This window comes from Photinus pyralis, unplaced genomic scaffold (genome assembly GCF_008802855.1).
Source record: "Photinus pyralis isolate 1611_PpyrPB1 unplaced genomic scaffold, Ppyr1.3 Ppyr1.4_LG7, whole genome shotgun sequence".
In the NCBI taxonomy this organism is placed as follows: Eukaryota; Metazoa; Arthropoda; class Insecta; order Coleoptera; family Lampyridae; genus Photinus; species Photinus pyralis.
The window spans coordinates 19,408,756-19,431,977 of record NW_022170738.1 but is presented as its reverse complement, the minus strand read 5'-3'; the positions used below and the strand labels follow the sequence as shown (position 1 = coordinate 19,431,977).

The 23,222-nt window shown below is 35.8% G+C and overlaps 2 protein-coding genes across 7 annotated transcripts in view; both read left to right on the top strand.

Annotated features, from left to right (window-relative positions):
- Window positions 1–10,074, top strand: part of LOC116176836 (trafficking kinesin-binding protein milt) — a 69,611-nt gene extending 59,537 nt beyond the window's left edge. For all 5 annotated transcript variants that reach the window (XM_031495646.1, XM_031495644.1, XM_031495645.1 and 2 more), the window contains 2 exons: window positions 33–243; window positions 8,410–10,074. In XM_031495646.1, the coding sequence (XP_031351506.1) occupies window positions 33–243; window positions 8,410–8,630 (432 nt within the window). In that variant the 3' untranslated portion in view covers window positions 8,631–10,074. The remainder of the gene's footprint in view (window positions 1–32; window positions 244–8,409) is intronic.
- Window positions 10,075–16,000: 5,926 nt separating this feature from the next.
- Window positions 16,001–23,222, top strand: part of LOC116177514 — a 34,000-nt gene continuing 26,778 nt past the window's right edge. For both annotated transcript variants that reach the window (XM_031496508.1, XM_031496506.1), the window contains exons 1-2: window positions 16,001–16,150; window positions 16,235–17,639. In XM_031496508.1, the coding sequence (XP_031352368.1) occupies window positions 16,419–17,639 (1,221 nt within the window). In that variant the 5' untranslated portion in view covers window positions 16,001–16,150; window positions 16,235–16,418. The remainder of the gene's footprint in view (window positions 16,151–16,234; window positions 17,640–23,222) is intronic.

Genomic DNA, 23,222 nt, shown 5'->3' with positions numbered 1-23,222 from the left:
CTTTTACCTGTCTGCATAACGGTTGATTTCAGAGCATCGTTAGTAAAATTGAACGTATAGGAATTTCAAATTTGATGAGTACGCCAGGAGGATTATCTATTTCGTCGGGAATGTACGCACGGCCGGCATTAACAAGTCCAATGGCGCAACTAACCTGTCTACTTCCGAACCAGAGTAATGAAGAAGTGAGGCATAGTGAAACGAAGAAACAACTTAAGAGCCCAATACAGTCACCCTCAACAGGTGAGTTATAAATTTCTAATAAATAGATCACGAATAGTTTGATTGGGAGTCTTAAGATCTTTGAGCATTTACCAATTGTGTATATATACCGAGACATATACAGTGTGTCCCAAATCGCAAGGGATTGCTTGGGTAACTTTCTTATTATTATAGATAGAGAATTGGTTAAATGGACAATGTTTTGCAGTTTTAGATGCTTATTTAAAATTTCTTTGTGGAAATTCAAAATTTGAATAGGTTTGACGTGAATTCGAAAAAACTAAAATTGGTCATTTCTTTTAATGTCTTATCGAACGTATAAGAGATATATAAAAAAAGTTTTATATAATAGTGACTGTCTTTGATACGCTTCATTTAGAATTGATGTTTAAAAAAAATGCAAGATGGCTACTTTTGAGGAACATTTACCAACTTCCCTAAAGTTAAATAGGCGCCGAAAGTCGGGTGTTCGAACCTGGGTTGAGGTGAATTTTTCATCTGTGGCGGAGATGGAAATTACCTTAGGCCAGTTCCGAGCATTCTACCGGCTACTCCGAATTAGGTTTTGCTGCAGTTTTCCTAATTCGTAAGGTACCGGAGTAGTATAGACCATCTTAAGACCTTCTGCAGAGGCACCTCTAAATAGCATTATGCGGGTCACTCTGTAATTGGGCGTATGCCTGTTGAGGGCCCAAAACAAGAGAGGGATAATAAAATAAAATAAAATAAAAATAAAATAAAATAAGATACCAGTTATATCAACGGTTTTTATATTTTAATAAAGTAGTCTGGGATGAATTAAAAAAAACAAAAGAAAATCTATTGGACGCAACAAAACAATGAAAATAATTACATCAGATGTTTAAAATACTGGCCATTATTAGTGAAACACATTTCAAAACAGTTTATTTTAGTTAGGCAACGTGTTGCCATTGATGCTATAACACGCCTTTAGAACGCCTTCGCGCAGTTGTGTACGTTATTATTATTATTATAGTTATAGCTACTGCCATATACTTTATTCTTTAATGTACAATGTACAGACCTGGGCAGCCAGCTTAATTGTACCTACCCTTTCTGCGAACCATACGTTGTCTAGAAAATCCTTTAGGGAAGTTTATTGGAGAATTTGTAAATAATGGTGAGCAGTTAAAGTTCCATCGAAGATTACCGGTCCAATTACATGACTTTCCATTATGTCATAAAATACATTAATTTAAAACCTTGCTTGATTTCGGCGTGAAACTACCTACGACATGTAGGTTTTCCTGTGACTAGTAATGTTCATTATGTCGATTTGAACACTCCACAGTTAGAAAAATAAGACTCATCTGTCCATATACTCGGACTCGTAAAACTGCAGTTAGATTCGATATTCTTACGGATAAACCACCTACAAAATGTGACCTGGGACAATGCATCAATGATAACACATTGTGTAAAGTAAATCAAATTGTCTTGAAATGTGTTTAACTGGATAATGGCATGACATTTTGTCGAGGGGATAGTTTGTACTTATACCACCATTTTGTAGGTATGTAAGTCAATAAATGACGTCATAAAAGTCAAAATTTTTCTGGGCCTACTTATATAAAATTTTGGAGGGAGTTGTAACGGCCAAACCCCCCTCCCATGAGTGCGCCCCTGATATTTTAAACATCTGATGTAATTATTTTTATTGTTTTGTTTCCTCGAATAGATTTTGTTTTTTTTTAATTCATCACAGACTACTTGATTCAAATATAACAACCGTTGATATAACTGGTATCTTATTTTCAATCTTATGCTATGATAGCTGATAATAATAATAATAATAGAGATTTATTGCCCAACAGAACAGACCTTCCAATTACAGGACAATACATAATAGTTAACGCGCAATGATTTAATGTAATAAGAAAAAAAAAAGAAAAAGAAAGAAACACAACAAAAAACTCAAAATCTTAACATAACTAAACAACAACAAAATAATTAAATTCATATTTAAAAAAAAAACCAAATTAAATTGTCGACAAACTGCAAGTTACATTCTATGCATATAAAATAAAGAGAGCAGTAACGTGACATTTTCACTGTGACATGTAACTACGAAGCACGGCTGATATTTGAGATAAAGTGTCATGGTGAATGTCGCACAAACTGGAAATGTTATTAAAACTGTGACACATCTGCTGGATAGGTGTCCTCTTCAGTAAACTGGTGCGCGCCTTCTCACAGTAAAATGTGTCTACGTGACGAGTGTGGTACTTCGGAACCAGAAATTTTAATGAAGAAAGCAATCCTATGCAGTCCACTTCATTATGCAATAACTTGTATAGCAGCCGTAGTCCCATGATGGTTCTTCGATCTTCCAAGGTTTGAAACTGGAAACGCTCCGTTAATAACCTATTGTCACATCCTTGTGGAGGATAGACCCCATCGCACCTGAATGACATAAATTTCAGGAATCTTCTTTGTACTGACTCAATCTCAATTTTTAAATATTTATAAATCGGGTTCCAAATGATAGAAGCGTATTCAAGTTTGGAGCGAACATAAGTGACGTAAAGTAATTTTGATACATCAACTGTACTAAAAGGCTTAGTGTTACGAATTATAAAACCAAGCATTCTCATGGATTCACGTCTAATGTTAGAGATGTGGTCATTAAAGTTTAAGTGGTGATCAAACGTAATGCCTAAGTCAACCGTACTAGTATGTCGTCTCAGTGTAACATCGCCACATGTGTAGTTGTATGTAATGGGTAGCCTCTTCCTCGTAAATGTAATAACTTTACATTTAGATGAGTTTAAGCGCAGACAATTAGTATTGCACCAATCTTGTATAATGTTCAGTTGAGTTTGCAAAAATTCGCAGTCTTCCATGTTACTAATACGTGAGAAAATTTTTAGGTCGTCGGCAAATAGTAGATGGTGACAGTTTATATAATTTGATAAATCGTTAATAAAAAGCATAAAAAGTAGAGGTCCAAGGTTAGAACCTTGCGGCACACCTGATGTAGCGACAAACGTTTTTGACCGAGAATTCTCGACCTCCACATACTGGACTCTATCACATAAATAAGAACGGAAAAAGTACAACAGATTGATATGTAAACCACAGTCACTTAACTTGCTCAGGATTAGGGATTGTTTAATCGTGTCGAATGCTTTCGCAGCAGCGGTAACTTATTTAACAGTATTTTTTCCTTTTGCTCAGCCTACGTGTGGCAACCTATTAAATTAAAAAAAAACACAGCCTTCTCTGAGATCTCAAACTCTCAGACGGACGAACGGACGGAATTCATGCAGATATAAGCTATATTTGGAAACTTTAAATTCCGTGAATGTGTAATTTTTATTCGTAGATAAATTTATTTATGGTGGATGTGTAAACTGCTGATTTGGAATGTAGTATGTTCTTCGTGTACCAAAAATCAAGGAAAACACATAAATTTTACGTAATTTGATTTCACATCTGGTGATTTGACGTTGACGTCTTGGCGAACTGCCAACTTAGAGATGAAAAGTTACCAAAAACAATGTTACAATGGAACTCATTGAAACACTGTTTTTGCCGAAAACAGTTGCACAAAATTCTCATTGTAACACCGAAATAGAAAAAATATTGTATATAACGCTAGCGCGAAGTTATTTCGCGCATTTGACTGATATTTTAACTCGGCTTTGCCTCGTCAAAATACCTTCAGTCTCAATGCGCGAAATTGAACTTTGCGCTCTTGTTATATAAATAACTATTTTTGTTGACCGGTCGACCATTTTTTTAAAATTTATCGATTGACTATCCATTAATCGATAATTATCGATAAGTTATCGATTAACCATTGAGAACAAATTTCAAAGGTCAGAATTTAAAAGAAAAGAGGTTAACGACCTTTTTATTTTGTATCAAAATTGCCAGGTGTGACGTGTGATCCTAGATCAGGGGTCGGCAACCTGCGGCTCTTTTGATACCTATAAAGTTGCGGCTCTCCGTATTTATCTAAAGAAATTGGTTCATTTGTTCGAAATTCGCCTTTTTAATTAATCTTATTTTGTATCAAAAGTATACTTGCAGCAAATAATTATCTAATTTTTGACACTTGTTTACTTTCTGGTATTCTTTTGTTTTTTTTATTATAGCCAGCCTACTCCGATGTATAAACACGTAATTAATTAATGAGTAGGTACTTTTGTGAAAAATATTGAATAACCTAAACACTGCGGAGTTTAAGCACAGGGCACCCCTTATAAACATTTAAGAGAAGACAAAAGCGAATAGCGAAATAAAATAGTGGTAGTTCCATTTGAAAAAGAATAGTTATAGCACTTTGAACAAACGGCATTGAAACAACCAAATATTCAGGATGTTCTATTTAAAAAGATCAGTTATTAATTGACATCGTAAAAATGGAACACCCTGTACATTCAAAAATAATTTCTGTAGATCCGCAACCACCAATATTTTTACCAGGTATCTATCAGCTATGTAGGAAAAACCGACGGACTGTTGCAGGACCCTGTATATAGCCAAAAACTATAATATTCAATCAAAAATTATTTGTGGCTCTTTAAGAACTGGGAAATTTTGTAAATTGTAATTTTTGTCTCTTCCGTTTCAATAGGTTGCCGACCCCTGTGTTAGGTAGTTTATCCGGTGGCAACGGTTTAACCGACACACACAAAAATTAAGAATAGATAGGTAGGTACATTTAATTTCTGTTACAGTGATCAAGGATGCCTGCGTATTTTTTGCTTTCCTGTTCAAATGTAATTCAATCTTCCTTAAGGAATGTTAAGTAGGTCACGATTCATGAAAGGAAGAATGTTTATCTTACGTCATTCAACATCCTGTGTGCCACATAAATGCCTTATAAGTACGTTTCTTGGGTATCTAGAATTCTGTATACAACAATTACAAATCGAGATAGTGGGTTCATTACAGATTCCTGTATAATAATTAACAAAGGTAAAAAACTGACATTATTATTCATCTTTCTCGATGGTAGAGACATCTACGTCTTGTAATTTAAACTATTAAAAACAGTCACATATCCTGCCATTTAACCCCGCGCTTCTGATAGTTATAAATTTAATGGTATAACCATAACCTAAATTTTATTTTGTACTGTACCCACCGTGATCTTCAGTACGTAGAAACTACTATCAGATGTTCACTGTGAAGAACGTGATAGGCGAACACTGTTAAATTTGCTCTTAAATTTAAACGTAAACAATATAACAAACATAACCTTACTTTTGTTAAAAAACGGGCCAACGGAAACGTAAATGTTCAACTTCCAACTTTTCCGTCGTAAATGGACGACGTACGATTTAAAAGTTTACTGTGTTCTGATTGGCTAACGGACAAACGGAAACGTATGAACGGAGAGCTATGAACCCACCTTTAGATGCAGTTACACATGCCTCTTAAAACATCAAATCCGACAAACGTCATACCCTCGCGCAATGTTGTCGGCTCACTTCTACGTGATTGGTTGTAGGTTTGTGACGTATTTAGACTGAAGCGTTTCAAATTCGGACTAAAAACACAGCTTTTCAATAATTTATTTTGGGTTTATTTGACTCGCAAATAAAAATTGAGGACACACGGGTCTTTTTATTTTTATTTTACTTTGTAGATCAGAAATAAAAAATGAAGGCTGGATGCCACCATTGATAACAGATAAAGACCAATGCAAAGTTCTCGGAAATTTCTACGTTAAATAAAATAAAAAGGTAAACAAAAACAACCTTGACTGCTTTCTGGTATGACAATAATTTCATAGACCAATGACAAATTAATAATTTTTAATTACAAATGTTAATTACACAAAAGGAGTAGACCGCCCTTGTCCATCTTAATTAGGATTTCCGAAATTTGCATCCTGCCAGACGAAATAAACACAGCAATATGAAGCTATAAAGTTGGCTGTAACGCAAAAAAAAGACATTGGGTACATTCAGCCGACACAACTGTTGAGTATGTTGAGACGTTGAGTTACCTGAACGATGAATGGTGATTTCTGGTGGAAGTCTACGGTTGGTAATAATTGGCACCACAAATTTGTGGTGTCAACAGAACCGTTCCGGCATATGTTGACGTTTGCTACTAAAACACGTTTACGGTGTTAGTCAACAGTTGCATCGGCTGAACGTGCGCAAAGACTTTACATAACAGAACATGTTAGGTTATGATATTACGCCAAATTTGTGGTGCGAATTATTACCAACTGTTGACTTCCACCAGAAGTCACCATTCATCGTTCAGGTAAGTCAACGTCTCAACACACTCAACAGTTGTCGGCTGTACGTACCCATTATGTTCATTGGTTCTCAGAAGTGGCTGTTTAAATATCCTTTAAAAACGTTAAACAATATACAATTAAACAAAATTTTCTAATTAGAAGTCAAACTCAAGTCGACATCTCTTTTCAGTGATGTAGTATTTATTGTTGGATATGGTATCTTGGTAGCGGTGCTGTAGCGCTACAGCAAGGAAATTAGGTGTCTGTGTGCAACAAAATACTAGCGGCTCCTACTCCTAGGTGATTTTGCAGAGCAATGAAATAGTTTTCAGAACACTTCATATCCCTAAGAATAAGATAGGTCAGTTCATACATATTGCTGTGTCTCAACGTTGCCTGCCAAATAAATCATGCTGTGTGCAATAGTGTGCTGTCACTGCACCATCCACAAAACACCTGACCAGCTAGCTCAATCAAAATTTAAAACTTATTATTTGTATGATCTCTTTTCGTACATCTCCAGGATTTGCTACAAAACAAAGTCCTATTAATGACTCGTAATTAGTAATTTAGAAGACTCAGTAGCCTCAACCAACTTCCAACACAAATTTAAGATTAAATCTTGGGCATAAATAAAAACTTGAACATGAGACTCTATCTGGATCGTAAAATGGATTCAAACAAACACACAATTAATTATTTGACAATGACAACATAATTTATTTCGAAACTCAAGCGACTGAAGAAAAACCTGAAATAAAGAGGGGCACAAACCCATCACATTCACTCCACACCTCGCTCCACACGCAGGTGGTCGACATAACTAAACAAAGTAAATCTTAAAATTAAGGCGCGTTTACACGTATCCAATAGCTGGCGCTAGTTCACTGGCCGCAATTCTTGGCTGTCCATTGCATAAGCATTTCTGTTCTCTGTATATTTCAACAAGCTTAGAAGTTTTCACAATACTTTAACTTAATTGCATCTGCACAGATTATTTGAATATCGACGAAACTGCGTTTTTAAATAAACTGAAAAGCTAACCACTTCATGAATTTAGCGTACAAGACGTACACGCTCTTTAACCCGTTGTGACTTGAACAATGGTACGGCTACTCCATCTTCACCTGAACAGAGCAATGAATAAACCAAGAAGCTGTAGGTGGACCAACGGGCGCAGGAACGACATCAAAGAGGCTAGAGTAAAAAGTATTGCTCAAGAGAGTCAAGGCGAATTCAAGATTCCGGGGTAGTATAGACCAATGTGGTGGTAGCTAAGAGAGTGAAGTGGGTCCAACAAGTCACACCTAGCAGTCTATGAACCTAAGAAAGCAGCAATAAACTGCAGGGTAAGAAAGATAATTTCAAATAGATGTTGGCGGAGGAAGTCAGTATGATCTCATAGCATAAAGAGCTCAGTTTCAAGTATTGCCTAAGACTGGATTTGAGATTCTTAAGAGCCAAGCTCCAGAAGATGTAGGTGACGCCTAAGGAACTAAAGTGGTATCATAAATAAAGCTCCAGGAGACGTATAAGAAATGGTGTTGGTGTCTAAGAGAACGAAGTGGTACAGATCAGGATGCCGTAGGGAAAGAGGCCGAAAAGTTGCAGAAGGTATCAATGAATCCAGGATTCTTTTTTTGACCCTCAAAGTATATTATAAATGTGGTCAACTAAATATGGAATTGTCTTACTCTTTGCATGCAGAAACCCAAAACACCAACACTCGATAACTTGTAAGGTCTGCTTTAAAAGTACCATAAGGTCCATGATTGATCTTACCCTTTCACGAACTTTTTCATACCAAACATGGCGGACTTTGTAGTACTTTATATATCTAGGGACTTTTACTGTGCTCTGTCTATATCTCTTTAAGTTGAAAAAGGTTAGAGGACCCTCTTATTATAACTTGCACCACTGAACAATGCACAAAATAAAAATAATAATTCTATTTGTTTCAGGTCAACCTCCACCCGACTTGGGCGTTCCAGGCAGGCCGGGAAGCGATGCGCTAAAACGCCGCTTAGAACAATTAAACTCTCGCAAACAGCGACGCAGCGGCGGCGCGCAACGCTCCGATCTCGGCACTGTATCAACAAAAAAACTACCACAACCGGAACAAACGTCAACACTAGGTACACTTAGCTCGCTACTGTTCGGTCGGAAAGGAGGTCTACTTTAAAGAGGCGAGAACTTTGATTAGCAGCTGACTTTATACTGTGATAGAAGATTAGTGTGGTTGTTATTAAGTGGTGATGCCATATGTTATTATTAAGCACGATTAGTTAGGTTCAAATCGAATAACCGCAATTGGTTACCAAGGCAAGGATTTTGTGAAACCATCATTTTTTATGTAGAATTGTATATAAGCAGTATTTTTATTTATATTTAGGTATAAGAATATACATTGAAGCAAACAGTTAATCCAGTACAGTTTTCTGCTTTAGTGCAAGACCGACAAAATGGTGCTATTTCACATTTACTCTTTTAATACTTGTACTTATTTTCAGAACATGATTTTGCAGTTTAGCAAACCATGAACAACTTGACTGTTTTGCTCTGGACTTTCTTCAAATATGATTGATCGGCATACGCAGGTTGTTTCCAAGATTGTAATGGTGGCTTATTCTGAACTCAAATATAATGTCGCTTGAAATGTTTACCTAAGAATTTAATGGAGAAATTTAGAAAATTCGTTCGCATTTCCTTTTTTAGTGTGGTAAAGAGGTAGAAAATTATCCACCCTTGTAGCTCACGACAAGTTCATAAATGAAATCAAATCAGAAAGTATTCAGAAATGGAATGTTGCAATTTTAAGAGCTGGTTGAACCATTGTGATAGAAGGAGTCTGGTACAGACGGGTCAATGTTCAGGTAATTCAGAATCTGACCACAGTTGCATAGTGTCACTGAGAGTGCAAACGGTATATAAAAAATGTGTAGCACCAAAATGAAATATATTGTTGATTTTAAAAGGAATATATTTTGATAGGTACCCCAAAAGGTGCGCCATGAAACTGAGATCATTTTGCTGTTCGTTTTAGTACACAAATGCAAAGCTATGCAATAAATTTAGAAATCCAAACCTATTGTGTACGTGGTTCTAGGTAAAGGTTCAGTGCGATGAATATTTTCCTAGGATATTGGCCTAGTTTGGTGTTAGGTTATGTGCTACACAAATGCGTTCCCCGTGGACTAAGGAATTTTAATGAAAGATGCTTAATAAATTAGTTATAGCAACCTACTGTAGTACGAAGGGTGAAGATTCTGATTCTGATTTTAGCTAATAAAAACAGAAAAAGGTGTAGAGAAGAATTATTTTATTTTTTGACAATGAAGAGCAGTCTACATAAAAATTGATATGGACAAAAGGAGATAACTGTACTAACATTTATATCATGGATTAACCATAAGGCTCTAGTATGGGACTAGTCATTTTAAATTGCACTTGTTGATCTTTAAAAACGTATTACTTCCAAATGTAATCATCGTGCATGCAATGAATTTTTTCCAAATTTTTATAATATAAAATGGCTTTCCTTGTACGATTTTTGTACTTATCTAAATTGGTACAGCGCTGTACGTAGGATAATACTCGATAAATAAATAGGTTCCCTAGTGGTGACTGATCTACTGTGAGTTTGGAAACAAAGAGAGTTAAATATTTATTTTTAGACGATGTAAATTAGATTAACGTAGGCGGAAAGGTAGATATGACACTTTTTCATCATCGTTCACCCCACCTGCAAATTTGTTCATCCCATATTTGTCAAATAAATTTTGACTGTTTATTAAATTTGTGCAGGTATAAAACTTAAAGCACAGGGTATTGATGAATATCGACCCAACCCTCTGTGTATGGGAAATCATACTTTCCAAAATGCTTCAAATGCGATAGCCAAATTTTCCTTTACTTTCTATCATTGAAGCAATATTTTTGGGCAAAGCGCTATTCTTTATACAACTAGTAACCAGAAAAATTTGTTAAGGGGTTGGTATCGCCATATGGCACTTATTTAAAGTACACATTTTATCATACAATGGTTTGGAAATGTCATGATCGGCAAATTACACTGGTATATGAGATTTGCTAATTTTTATTGTATTCAACACAGCTAAACATCTAATCTGACCATATCAGTAATTATGATTTCATGATAATAGAAAGTTCATTTGGTTTTATCAATCCCCAATTTACTCACTGTTGAGGATTGGCAGTGATCGTTTCTTGACAGTAGCATTTCCTCATTTTATAAAAATGGACTTTTTTTCTTTTTGTAGTTTATAAAACAGCTTTGATTACAATAATTAAATGAAAGATAGTGAGTTTTATTTTTCATAATCCATTCCAGATATTAATACAGGGTGTCCAAAGACTAGATGAGTGAGTTTTGACTCCACCATGAATAAGATCTTGGTCGAAGGTTACCACATTCCCTTGGTCGATACTAGTGCTGAGCAATAAATTAAATTGTTATCGATAAGTCTTGATAACTATCGATTAACTTTTCATAATTATCGCTAACTTTTGATAATAATCAATAATGATCGTTAATTGTCGATAATAATAGATTATTATTGACATCTGTTGAAAATTGTCGATCTCTGAATGTTATCGATTAATCGAATAGCGATAATTATCGAGAGAAAATTATAGATACTTTTTCATAAATCCTATCGATATAAATATATTCTCAGTGCATACATTTTTGGTATTGATATTGATAATTTAAACAAAAACGGGATGTTTTGAAAAATATTAAAACAACTAGGTATTCCGTAGTTTTCTGAAATCAAAGGTGATCCACTAGACAGTAATCCTCAAAAATTTGGTACGTCCTTCAATAACCACAAAATTATTAGTTTTCAACAGAAACAGTAATTAAACATAATAGTATCTAATTCACGTCAACCAGCCTAAAGTAGATTGTGAATTGTGATCATATTTTATAAGTGTCATGCCAACTCCGGAATACTCTTACTTGATCGCTTTTGAGATAAATCGATGTAAGATTATCGATTTATCGACCAATCCTTTAAAATCACAATTAATCGATACATTTTTCAATAATTTTCGATAAATTATCGAATAGTAGACCATTTTTTAAAATTAATCCACTATCTATTAAACGATATTAACGATAAGTTATCGATTAATCGTTTTTTTGGAAAGCACTACTTTTAATTTACTAGATTTATCGATTAATCGATACATTTTTTTTTAATTTATCGGTCGTCGATTAACTAGTTATTAATAAGTTTTTTTGCACAGCACTAGTCCGTACCCACTTCCAAGATCCCATTCCCCCCCATTTGCGTTTGAAGTTTTGACTAGACGATCAGTGAGATTTACATGGACTACTAGCTACTACAACCACATTCCCTTTGTCGGTACCTATTTCCGACGTCCCATTCACCCGCAATTCGAATTTTGGTGGATTTCCCTATAAACCCTCCACAAAATAGTAAATTTTTGGGGCACTTCTCTTCTCATAGCTCAAACTTCTATTGGCGACAGGAGAAAAAGAGACAGCGATTCGAGCTCTAAGAAACTTATGAGCGCCCAAAGTCGACGACCTCGATTTTGTTTTTTTTTTTAAATATTAAAAGCTGCCTTTTCACAAATACATTTGCAAAAATGCGCCAAAAAATTTTTTGCACTCCTTCGTTCTAAATCGCGTTTTCCCAATAAAACACGAAAGTCGGGAACGTCATTTTTACAATTAATTAATTAAAATATCTACTTTCGCGCACTAGTGCCTAAAAATTCAACGAAATTATCTATTTAGTGCGGATCATAAACTAATAAGTAGTCTGATGGAAGAGTAAAAAAGAAAATATAAATACACTTTACATCATTCCCTGTAGTACAGAGGCAAAAATAAGCTTAAAGTAGTTAGAGCGCCTAGGTAAAAGTAACAAGAAGTTGGTGAAAATTTGGTCACTTATTCTCTGAAAGATGCACTTCCTAATGGTCAAAAGAAAAAAGTGTTCCTATGTGCCGTTTGTGAGATATTTGACAGTAAAAACAGGGTATTTTAACATGGGCTCTTATGGACAGACTCAGTTTTTCTGAGCTAGCGAAGGTTTTTGTATCAAGACTTAAATGAGATGGGTCTCATTAGAAGCGAAATTTTGTGACGAATCTAAATATGCACGGAAAAGTACATGTTCATGATGAAATAAGGAAGATATTTACCGCCGAAGCGGCGTCTGCTCTGACGCGGCGGCACGCTATGCAGCACGCGTTTAAATTTCATGACTTTTCCACTAGGTCTAGTATATAGCTGAGCTAGGACAATCTTTTCCTTCTTCTGCTGAGCACTTTTCTTCACAAAACGCATGGTGTCTTTCAGAAAGAACACCAAAACCACGTCTTTTTGACACACTGATCGGATCGAGATCAAGATAGCGGCTGGGGATCTCTGGCGCCAACATCGAAAAACCAAATCCACTACACCGATTTCACATAAAACGCCAAATTATTTAGTTTCCCGGCTTTTACATACGTCTCGCATACGTTTTGATTAAAAATAAACATATTCGTTTAGTTAGGATTTACCGTTTACACTGTGAATATTTAGTCGCGGTGTGTCGTCAACATTTAGTGTGCAAAAGTTTGAAACAGGGTCGAAAAGTAGGGAGACTAGTCAAGTTGACTACTTTATATACCTTTTTAAAAATCATGTATGACGTTTGCATTGTGCTGAGGTACAAAATACCACTCATACCGTATTTCTAATTATGTTTCCTTCATAACAACATTTTTTTGGGGACATTTACCGTAAGGAATAGGTAGGCCGAGTACATTGCTTGACTTCAGCCGAACGCGCTCTAACTACTTTAAACCAGAAATTTTGAACAATAAATTGACATTTTAAATTTCTAGATTTCTACTTATCGGCATAGAGGACTTGATTTTTTCAAAAGAATTATAATGTCGCAAAAAAAAGGATTTGAATTTATATACATTCGATTTAACTAATCCGTGCAAAAAATAGAATACATGTTACGTGCGTGAACAGTATTTGCTTGATTCGCGCGAGATGCGTCGCTCGTGCGCGTTGCGCACTCGCGCCGCCAAACTTCGCGCTCATCTGCAAAATAACTGTTCCCGCACTAACAATGTAAATAACTATTCTATATACTGCGAACTTAGTGGACAAACTGTATAAGGATGTACAGTTTTAGACAAACGTAATTATAGATTAAAAACAGGTTTTGCGAACTATATGGGTCTAAGTAAGCAGGTACCAAGATTCTAAGAAAGGGTGAAATACACAGGATGTGACTCGTCTTTGGTGCAATAAAGTCCTTTTTTTAAAAGCAAGATGGAAAATTACATGGCCTTGTAGGCAAATTTAATTAAAACAAAATATGTGAAAATTACGAATCATAACTCATTTATCGCACATAGATTCTAAACTGAAGAGCTTTGATTAGTGTAATCCCGCTCCTGCAAGATAGGTAACCCGTCCCTGGTTTCGGGGTTTCGAGCCTACAGTTGAATGTCGAAGACAATCGTGGAATTAGGTGTCGTAACTCAATTTGATTACAGCTTTTACCACCCTCGTGACTGCTTCATTCACGGAGAAAATGTTAGTTACAAACAACAAGTCAGTACATATATCAAACGAATCGGTAATTTCAACATACTAAAATAAAATGATTAATATGAATGTCACTTCATGGACAAGACCAAGTAATCAACATCAATAAACATAAATTAAGGAAGCATTACACAAAAAACGTAAGCAATTACAAACAATAGCATAACGGTATCACATATGTGATTCTGCACTGCGGTTAAACCAAGTAAATTTCAAAAACAAAGAGTCAAACATACAAAAAATATAAAAAAATACAAATCACAAATACGATATAAAGAAATGCAAAGATTACTACCTGCATTAAATAACACGAAATAACAACAAACATTTATGGAGTGACGCATTCACGACCGCTATTCAAGACAAGATGCCAAACGTAACCCACATTCGTGCTTTCTCGGGACCGGGCATTAGGCCGCCAGACAAAGGACGCAGACATTCGGACGCGGGCATTAAGACGCAGACATTGGGACGCGGACATGAAGACGCAGACATTGGGATGCGGACATTAGGACGCAGATATTGGGATGCGGGCATTAGGACCCAGGTACGTAGTTTCATCCCTTGGTGCACTTAAAATAAAGCAAGGAGCCATCAAATTGGCGTTCTCCCCCTCCTCCCCTCGATTCCCTTCTTTTTCGCGTTTCAGGATAAGTCCGCGTTAGTGTCGCGAAGGGAGGAGAAGGCGCGGAGCGACGCTCCGATTCCGGACTCGGAAGGGACCGATCCTTCATCTGAGACCGCTTCGGCGATCCCCGAACCCCCCGTTGGCGGTCGAAGTTGATACTAATCATTTTACACGGATTATTTGTATTGAGGAATCAAAAGTATATGTAATAAAATGACATTAAAACCTTTTTACACAGATGAAATAAGTAAAATAACATTGGTTTAATTTCATTATACCTTTTATTGTCCTACCTGCAACCTGATGTCTGCTTTGTAAAGTAACCTGTATGATGTTTGCGTTCTAATGTCAGCAACACAATATCCGCATCCCTATGTCTGCGTCCTCATGTCCGCGTCCTAATGTCCGCATCCAAATGTCCGCGTCCCAGTGTCTGCGTCCTAATGCCCGCGTCCCAATGTCTGCGTCCTAAAGTCTTGCGGCCTATTACCATAGCGCCGTGCTTTCTAGATCACAGACCATCAACGGTTCTAGATGGTGTGTTACTGGCTAGAAATTGCATGGTTGCCAACTCTCAAAAATGTATGTATCGTCGTAAGTTGAATATACAGGGTGGAACCTCTCAGATGTATGTTGGTTATGTGTATTGTTGGCTGCCTTTCTCAATATGGAAGCGAAACACGTTATGTGGAGTGCACATTTTGGTCATATGGTCATTACGAATAAAGAGTTCAACAATCATTGTAATTATATGTTATGACATACCGTGTGTCCCAGGGAGAACGCACCATAGGGAAACGGAATTAATGTATTTTTTCGCGAAGGATCCACGAAGCCTTTGATATATATTTGCAGTTATGTTATTGCGCTTGCCTGGTGCTGGAAAGAGAGTAGTAAGGTGAACACTAATTTCAAAGGCAAATGGCAGTTTCCCTATTGTTGCCAATTTTTTTTTGAAATATTTAATTGTTACACTCTGTACGTTACCAAAATTGCACAAACGAACATGCACTTTGCGTTTATGAGTCAATTCGTCGCAATGATTAACGAACTATTCGCTACCCTATGGTGCGTCTGTGCCGGACTTCGCCGTGATATCGGTTTTAGGGCGAATATCTAAGCAAAATTATCTTTGATCAAAGGAAAATTGAACGAAATCGACGATTTGGTCACAAAAGCGAAGTGAATCAACGCATAATGAGTAAGAAGTAATGAGTCAATTCGTCGATAGGTGTTTCGCATCAAAGCATAACGAGTACCGGCCTTTATGCACCTTAACAAGCAAAGTAGTATTGCGGGTAGAATAACGTCGATTTTCGTTTGTTTTTACTACGAGTTCGTTGCATCGTATAAACTCGAGAGGCGAGAAATAAAAATAAAACAGTTTCGGTGAGTAGTTGAGTGACAGTAGCAGAAAATTAATTCCGAATTTTAATTAAAAGTGGGTTTTATATGAAGAATAAATGTAAGTATGATAAGTGGATCTTTTAGTCGCTATTGGATGCGCTTTTGAAGATGTTATGTAAGTTTTGTTTTTATTTTGTTTCAGATTACACCTGTTGCTTGTAAACTTAACCACACCACTTGCTCTTGTTTTGGTTTCACCTTTAAAAACATTCTCACGCTTCTTCTTTCTTTCAAAAGTAATGAAGTAACATTTAGTTCTTCATCTTAAGTGATCAATTTAAGTGCATAATTAGGTATAGGTACCTATCTTCCAACATGTAAGGACAATGTATAAACCTCCCGAAAACTCAAATCGTGTAAAAGCCATCACAAGTAAATTTGAGAATAATGTCAACGAAACCAAAATACAAACCAAACCCCCATTACGAAAATCGAGAACGTTACAAGACTTTAAAGTCACCAAACGAGAAAATCAAGGAGAAAAAATAACGCTAAGACATATAGAAACAAAAAATTCTCAGCAAACATTATCGAGACAATTAAGCGATCCTACAAAACGAAACATTAAGCGTTCACCGGCCTTTCGATTGGATAAAACCCCAGATTCTTCCAATCGTATTGTTCAAAACAAAACACTGTATCTGGAAAAGATTGTCAAAGCCAACAACAATCGTGACGACACGGCTAAAACACAACCAAAGTTGGAAGAAACTACAGTCTCTGAACTCCGGAAGAAATTTAATGTCACTTCGCCAACTAACAAACCCGATAATCTGCCATTTCTCTACTCTGAACCCGTGCCTAAATCGCAAAGAAATAAACAGTTTCATAATGCTTCCACTTTAAAAATTTCCGACCATTGCAAGAATGGTAACAATACAGAAAACAAAGTGCCAAATTATGGTAGTTTAAATGTTAAAAAGAATATCGATAACTTAACAGATACCTTAAAGAACGCATTAAAAAAACCACTCCCACCGGGACCAGCACCAAAAAAGCCACCACGCACATTTTTGCATACGCCGACCAAGTCACATGACGATCACCAACCCATCTCACGTGCAGATTTTACCAAGAAGTTAAGTTTAGAATTGCAAAAACCTCCCTTGGAAAATAAAAAGTTGAAAGGCGATCCGAAGTACATGCTAGATAAACTCGAAACTGCGTTAAAAAGTCGGGGGGTATTATTAAGACGACAAGTAAAAAGCGACTATACATCGGAAGACGACAGCGATAGCGAAAAGCAAAAGTTGATTAATTCGCGCGAATTGCCGACATTACCGTACACTCCCGCCGAGACTTCGCCCAAATTTAACTTCAATTGCTTACCTTCGCTCAGCTGCAGTGGTAGTAATTACGCGACGGTTAAGGAATCTAACTCTTCATTTTTTGTTACTTGTAAGAAAGAAGAACCAGTGTACGCGGAACCGTTCGAGTACCAGCCGGATCTCGATGAGAGGCAGAGTGACGACAATAGTAGTGCCATAGAAAGCCCCACGGGAGAATCCGCGGGTAGGAGAACTATTCGACGTAGTGTGCATTATGCAGTAAGTACACATTGTCAATTATTTGATTTATTAGTAGTACTTGGAATTACATCTGCATTCAATATGATTCTGAAACAAATCCACAATGTTTTGTGCCAAGTAAGTAATGCGTAATTCCTATCTTCCACCAAAGTTACGGTCAGAAACATAAGTGGAAACTTGGTGGGAGAGCGGGATTCTTACTAAAATGTTTGAAGAGAAGCTCTACATTTTTTAATCGCGTAAAGTATTGATTTCTTTACCTAACCTTCGGTGCCAATGTAGGTATCATGAGCGGAGATTTATAGATCCGCTCGTAGATCCCGTAAGATGAAATTCTTCCTCAAGCTGTCAAGACGAATATTGTGAATTTTGTAGATCGCGTAAATTTAATTGTTAATTTAAAGTTCGAACCGAAAGCCATATAGTCGCATGGTGTGGGAGATTTGTGCCACCTTTTTCCGACGATTTTAGTGTCTTACGTAATTTAATTGTATGTTCAGTAAGCTGCCCTTTCGCGAACAAGACAAATAATAAGATTATAAGTTGTTTTTTAAGCAACGTCGTGTATCGAAAACTAATGGTCGGCTGATATAGTTTTCAACCGCGAACAGTGCGAAGTGTTACCGTATTAATACGTAAGCGAACATGTTCGTTTCAGTGTATTGGATTGCGGTGCTCGTATTCCAATAACTTGTTACCACGAAAGCGTTGTGGTCCAAGATGCAAAAAATTGCGTTGCTTTATTTTTTGGAGTGATTAGTTAGACAAGCTTATAGGATGTCGTCTCCTTCCTTGGGCTTGTGAACCCGACAAAATACTCAAAACAGGCATCGACGCGTGCGCTGCCTTCCGAGGTCCGTGGTTGACGAGCGCTTACAAAGAGGAGCTACGATCACTTGGTCATGCGCATTTTGTGTAAATTTCGTTGTTTTGTGTAAGTTTGCTTTTAAAAAAAAATTGGGAAAACAATCTTAAACCTACAAATTGTACGAAAGAATCGAAGTCGGGCCACCCGCGTGCAAGCCGGGTGTCCTAGCCACTAGACCTTTGTGGCACACGTTGAACCGTGACTGAACTAATCGCTTGATTTGTCGAATAAAAAGACTTACATTTGTGCTATTATTGTCTTAATCCATAGGTTTTAAACCTGCATGAGAAATCCAGACGGAGATGTGATGTGCATGTAGTTGCTATGCAACTGTGGAATCCCACACTAAAAAAAACTAAAACTAACCTAATTTTTTAACGGAACACCATGTATATTTTAATTTAAAAAGATAAGATATAAAATTGTCTTTTCAAAAATATCAGGGACGAGATCAGGGATGATATTCAACAATGATTCAAGTAATTGATAAAAATTTCAGAAAAATTCAAAAAGGGCCAAAATACTCAAAAATGCTAAAGAAAAGGTCCAAATGATTAAAAAATATAGAAAAATTTTAAAAAGGTTATTGAATTTTTTAATTTTTCTAAAAACTTGTTTGAATCAATATTGAATGTTTTTCAATTTTTTTAGTGTTACATTTTTGAAAAGAGAATTTAATACGCTATCTTTTTAGATTAAAATATACAGGGTGTTCTATTTAAAAATTAGTTTTATAGTTTTACTAATTTGATCATGATTTTATCTATCATATTTAAAAAAGTTCATACTTTAATAATACCTCACGTGAAAGAGTGCTTTTCATTATAAAAGCGACGCTCTGAGTTCTGTAGACGCACGCCACTGTAAATAATTTTTATGCATGTCGATATACTTAAAACTTTTTAATGATTTTTGATACCTACAGTAGGTCTAACAAAAGAATATCGTTTTTTTTCAACGCAAACTAGTGAACTTATAAAATTAATTAATACAATTATTATTTTCCTTAATTTGAGACTTTCAGTTTTTCTCTTAGTAAGTTTTTTTTGCTGCTATATCCAAAAAAATGTACTAATATGCCGGCCCGTGTGGCGCAGTTCAGTTGAAACTGGACTGTGGTGCTAAGAGTCCTTGGTTCGAATCCAGGTTCGGGCATGGATGTTTGTAAATGTATAGTGGGTTCGGTTAGTAGAGCAGCCTTGGCTGAAACCCCGCCCACTCAAAAATAAAGGCAAATAAATTTAAGAAAATATGTAATGAAAAGTAGTAGGTAGTTGCCATTAAATATGCCCCCCACCGGCCCAAAATAAAAAACCGAAAATTGGAGATTCTGATTTGATTGGCAATATTACGCAAATAGAGTATTTCATTGCACTATGTCATTGATCAAGAAAGTTAGAGAATAAATTTCTTACTGCAGCGAATATTCTAGAAATCACAATCGACATCGAGGCGCCATTAAAGATTAGCCATCGGCGATGTTAGTAAATAAAGGGTGCTGCAACAGTGCGTCGGTCTTTCCTAGCTCTGTACAGGTAAAAAATTATTTCGATTTGTTCATTTCATTTGTTAACATCTACATGGAAACCTTATTGACTTTTTGGTTTTTTGTCAACGTTGTCATCTTAATAAATTTTTTTCCGAATTATTCTTCAAAAGCAAGCCTAACTTTGATGAATCGTAGCTACCTTGATTTTGAAGTAAGGAAATACATTTGATGTTAATCCGAGCAACACTTTTGAGAACGAGATTGGACTTAATGATACAGAGTGTGCATAAGGAGATGGTAAAATCGAGGGTAACATTTTCAAACTTTAAAGTGCCATAGCCAAAGCGCACTATCACAGGACCCTGTATAACTGGTTTTTAGCGCATTTCCACAAAAATAAAAAAATGCGCTATTGTGGCCACTTTGTCCGTCCGTCCGTCCGTCCGTCTGTCCAATCGTTTTGCGACGCTACTAGTTCTTTATCTTAAGAGCTATTTCTACTTTTTCCGCTATTTGGTTCGTTATGGTGTCGAGTCTTGTACCAAGGAAGGAATTTTTTCTGTACCGCTTACAAAAAAAGTTATTGTAAAAAAAACAAAAAACCATTTTTTACATGTTCTATAATTTTACACTTTTGCCGTTTATTAACGATCCTAGAGATCGTTTATAATTTTGCATTGCTATCTGTCGTCTGCATGCTGGTCTGTCCGTCTGTTCCTTTGTCTGTCTGTCCATCTATCTGTCCGTGTGAACCATAACTTTGTTTAGAAATGTTCGATCGCTTTTACATCTCCGTTAGTTATGAACTGAATTGCATGAAATTCAATATGAGCATAGATTTAGCCATATAATACGCAACGCCAAAAGTTGAATCGAATCGATTCAAAATTCACAGTGCCCTTTTCGCATCTCGACCATTTATAAACCGAATTGCAATTTTTTACTTATAAAAGTATTTGAATAAATTTGATACATAGGCACTTGGATAAAGGAAAATCAAACGCCAATTTCAAAATTTGGTTTTGCGCATGCGCAGTGCCAACTTTTTTATTTATGGAAGAATTTAAACGAAATTTGATACATAGGCACTTGGGATAAAGGAAAATCAAACGCCAATTTCAAAATTTGGTTTTGCGCATGCGCAGTGCCAACTTTTTTATTTATGGAAGAATTTAAACGAAATTTGATACATAGGCACTTGGGATAAAGGAAAATCAAACGCCAATTTCAAAATTTGGTTTTGCGCATGCGCAGTGCCAACTTTTTTATTTATGGAAGAATTTAAACGAAATTTGATACATAGGCACTTGGGATAAAGGAAAATCAAACGCCAATTTCAAAATTTGGTTTTGCGCATGCGCAGTGCCAACTTTTTTATTTATGGAAGAATTTAAACGAAATTTGATACATAGGCACTTGGAATAAAGGAAAATCAAACGCCAATTTCAAAATTTGGTTTTGCGCATGCGCAGTGCCAACTTTTTTATTTATGGAAGAATTTAAATGAAATGTGATACATAGGCACTTGGAATAAAGGATCATCGAGCGCCAGTCTCAAAATTTTCTTTTGCGCATGCGCAGTGCCAACTTTTTTATCTATGGCACCATTTAAGTGAAATTTGATACTTAGGCGCTTGGAACAAAGGAAAATCTAACATTAGTTTTTAAATTTAGGTTTGCGCATGCGCAGTTCCAACTTTCTTATTTAGAAAAGCATTGAAATGAAATTCTTCTCATAAACTGAAATTGAAGTAACACGTCAAAAAATGGATTGCCCATGTGCAACGCTATCTTTCATATTTGTGGCCGGATTTTTACGATTTTAACAGAAGTTGCATCTTATAATAATGGGAAATGAATGCAAGTGGAAATGCGCTTTATGTAAATCGTTTACGATTACTTTTTAACTTGTTTAAAGTAGACGCACCTAGAACGGCAATGGACGGACGGTACGGATCGAAAAAAATAGTTTTAATGGAATTTGTTTCGGCGATTCCGATAACTTATGTGCGATATCCTACCAACAAATGCGTAGAATACCGTCCGTAACTAACCGTACCGTTCGTCCGATGCCGTTCTATGTACCTTTAGCAAGATTAGCAAGTAGGAGTCCATGTAAGTTTAATATTATGATTAAAGTCACTAGATATAGAAAGTACTACAATCATCCGCCATTTTTGGGCAAATTTGCTGCCAACTTAAAAAAATTGACAAATAAAATCTGAATGGCTGTAATTTGTAAACCTAACTTCATAGTAGTCATGTTTTATAAAAATATATACAATATCTCCAAACAGTTGGAACAATCCCTAACATTAAAGTTACTAGAATCTGGTAACTTCCGCCATTTCTGGGCAAAAATCATGCGTTCTCTCTCTAACACACGAGCCCCATGGATTGCGGTACTTTCTATCTAGTGACTTTAATTATGATAATAGAAACACGCCATTCTATTAAATTTTCAAAAAAAGTTACATATTCACAGTAGTAAGAAAATGGCCCATTTCAGGAGTGGTTGACACTTACACAAATTATAAGTAATGCCAATATTCTACAAAATAGTAGTTGAGGCACGATGTAAAATAAGAAAACGACTAAATCTTTAAAAATGCGAGAACCGTTTATTGATTGTTTGAACACCTTTTTCGAGTGACAATTAGTTTTTTTTTTGTAGAAAATAGCAATCAAAATCATACGCTTGTGTAAAAGACAAAGTTGGCTTTGAAGATATTCTAAAATGTCGCAATAGTGATATTATTAATTTATTTAAAAAATGCTAGTTAGATCAAGATGTAAAAATCAAACGTGTTTGGGTGTGCGAACAAAAGAATTAAACAAAAAGGAATTTTATTGACTTTTTGAACACCCTATACAAATGGTAAGTTGTACTACTCTTTATAGAAATAAATAGCAAGTGAAGTGTAGAAATGAGATATGTAGCATTTATCACATATTCCTGGAATTTACTTAAAATTCGTAACATCGCCTAAAAAAGGGGGTGTATTGACGTTTTTATTTCATTCCATAAATTATATGAACTAATTTTCTTCATAAAATATATGTTGATGCAACAATCAGGTCCTTCTGGAGTAATAGTGTTCGATATTAACTGTCTCAATCCAATTTTTGCAAACCGCAAAAACTTTGATGAAAGACATTTGCAGTAAAATGCACTAAAGCTTTATAAATAGCGGCAAATTGAATGTTTTACATAATTTAATACTTAAGTATCTATTTGTGGAAA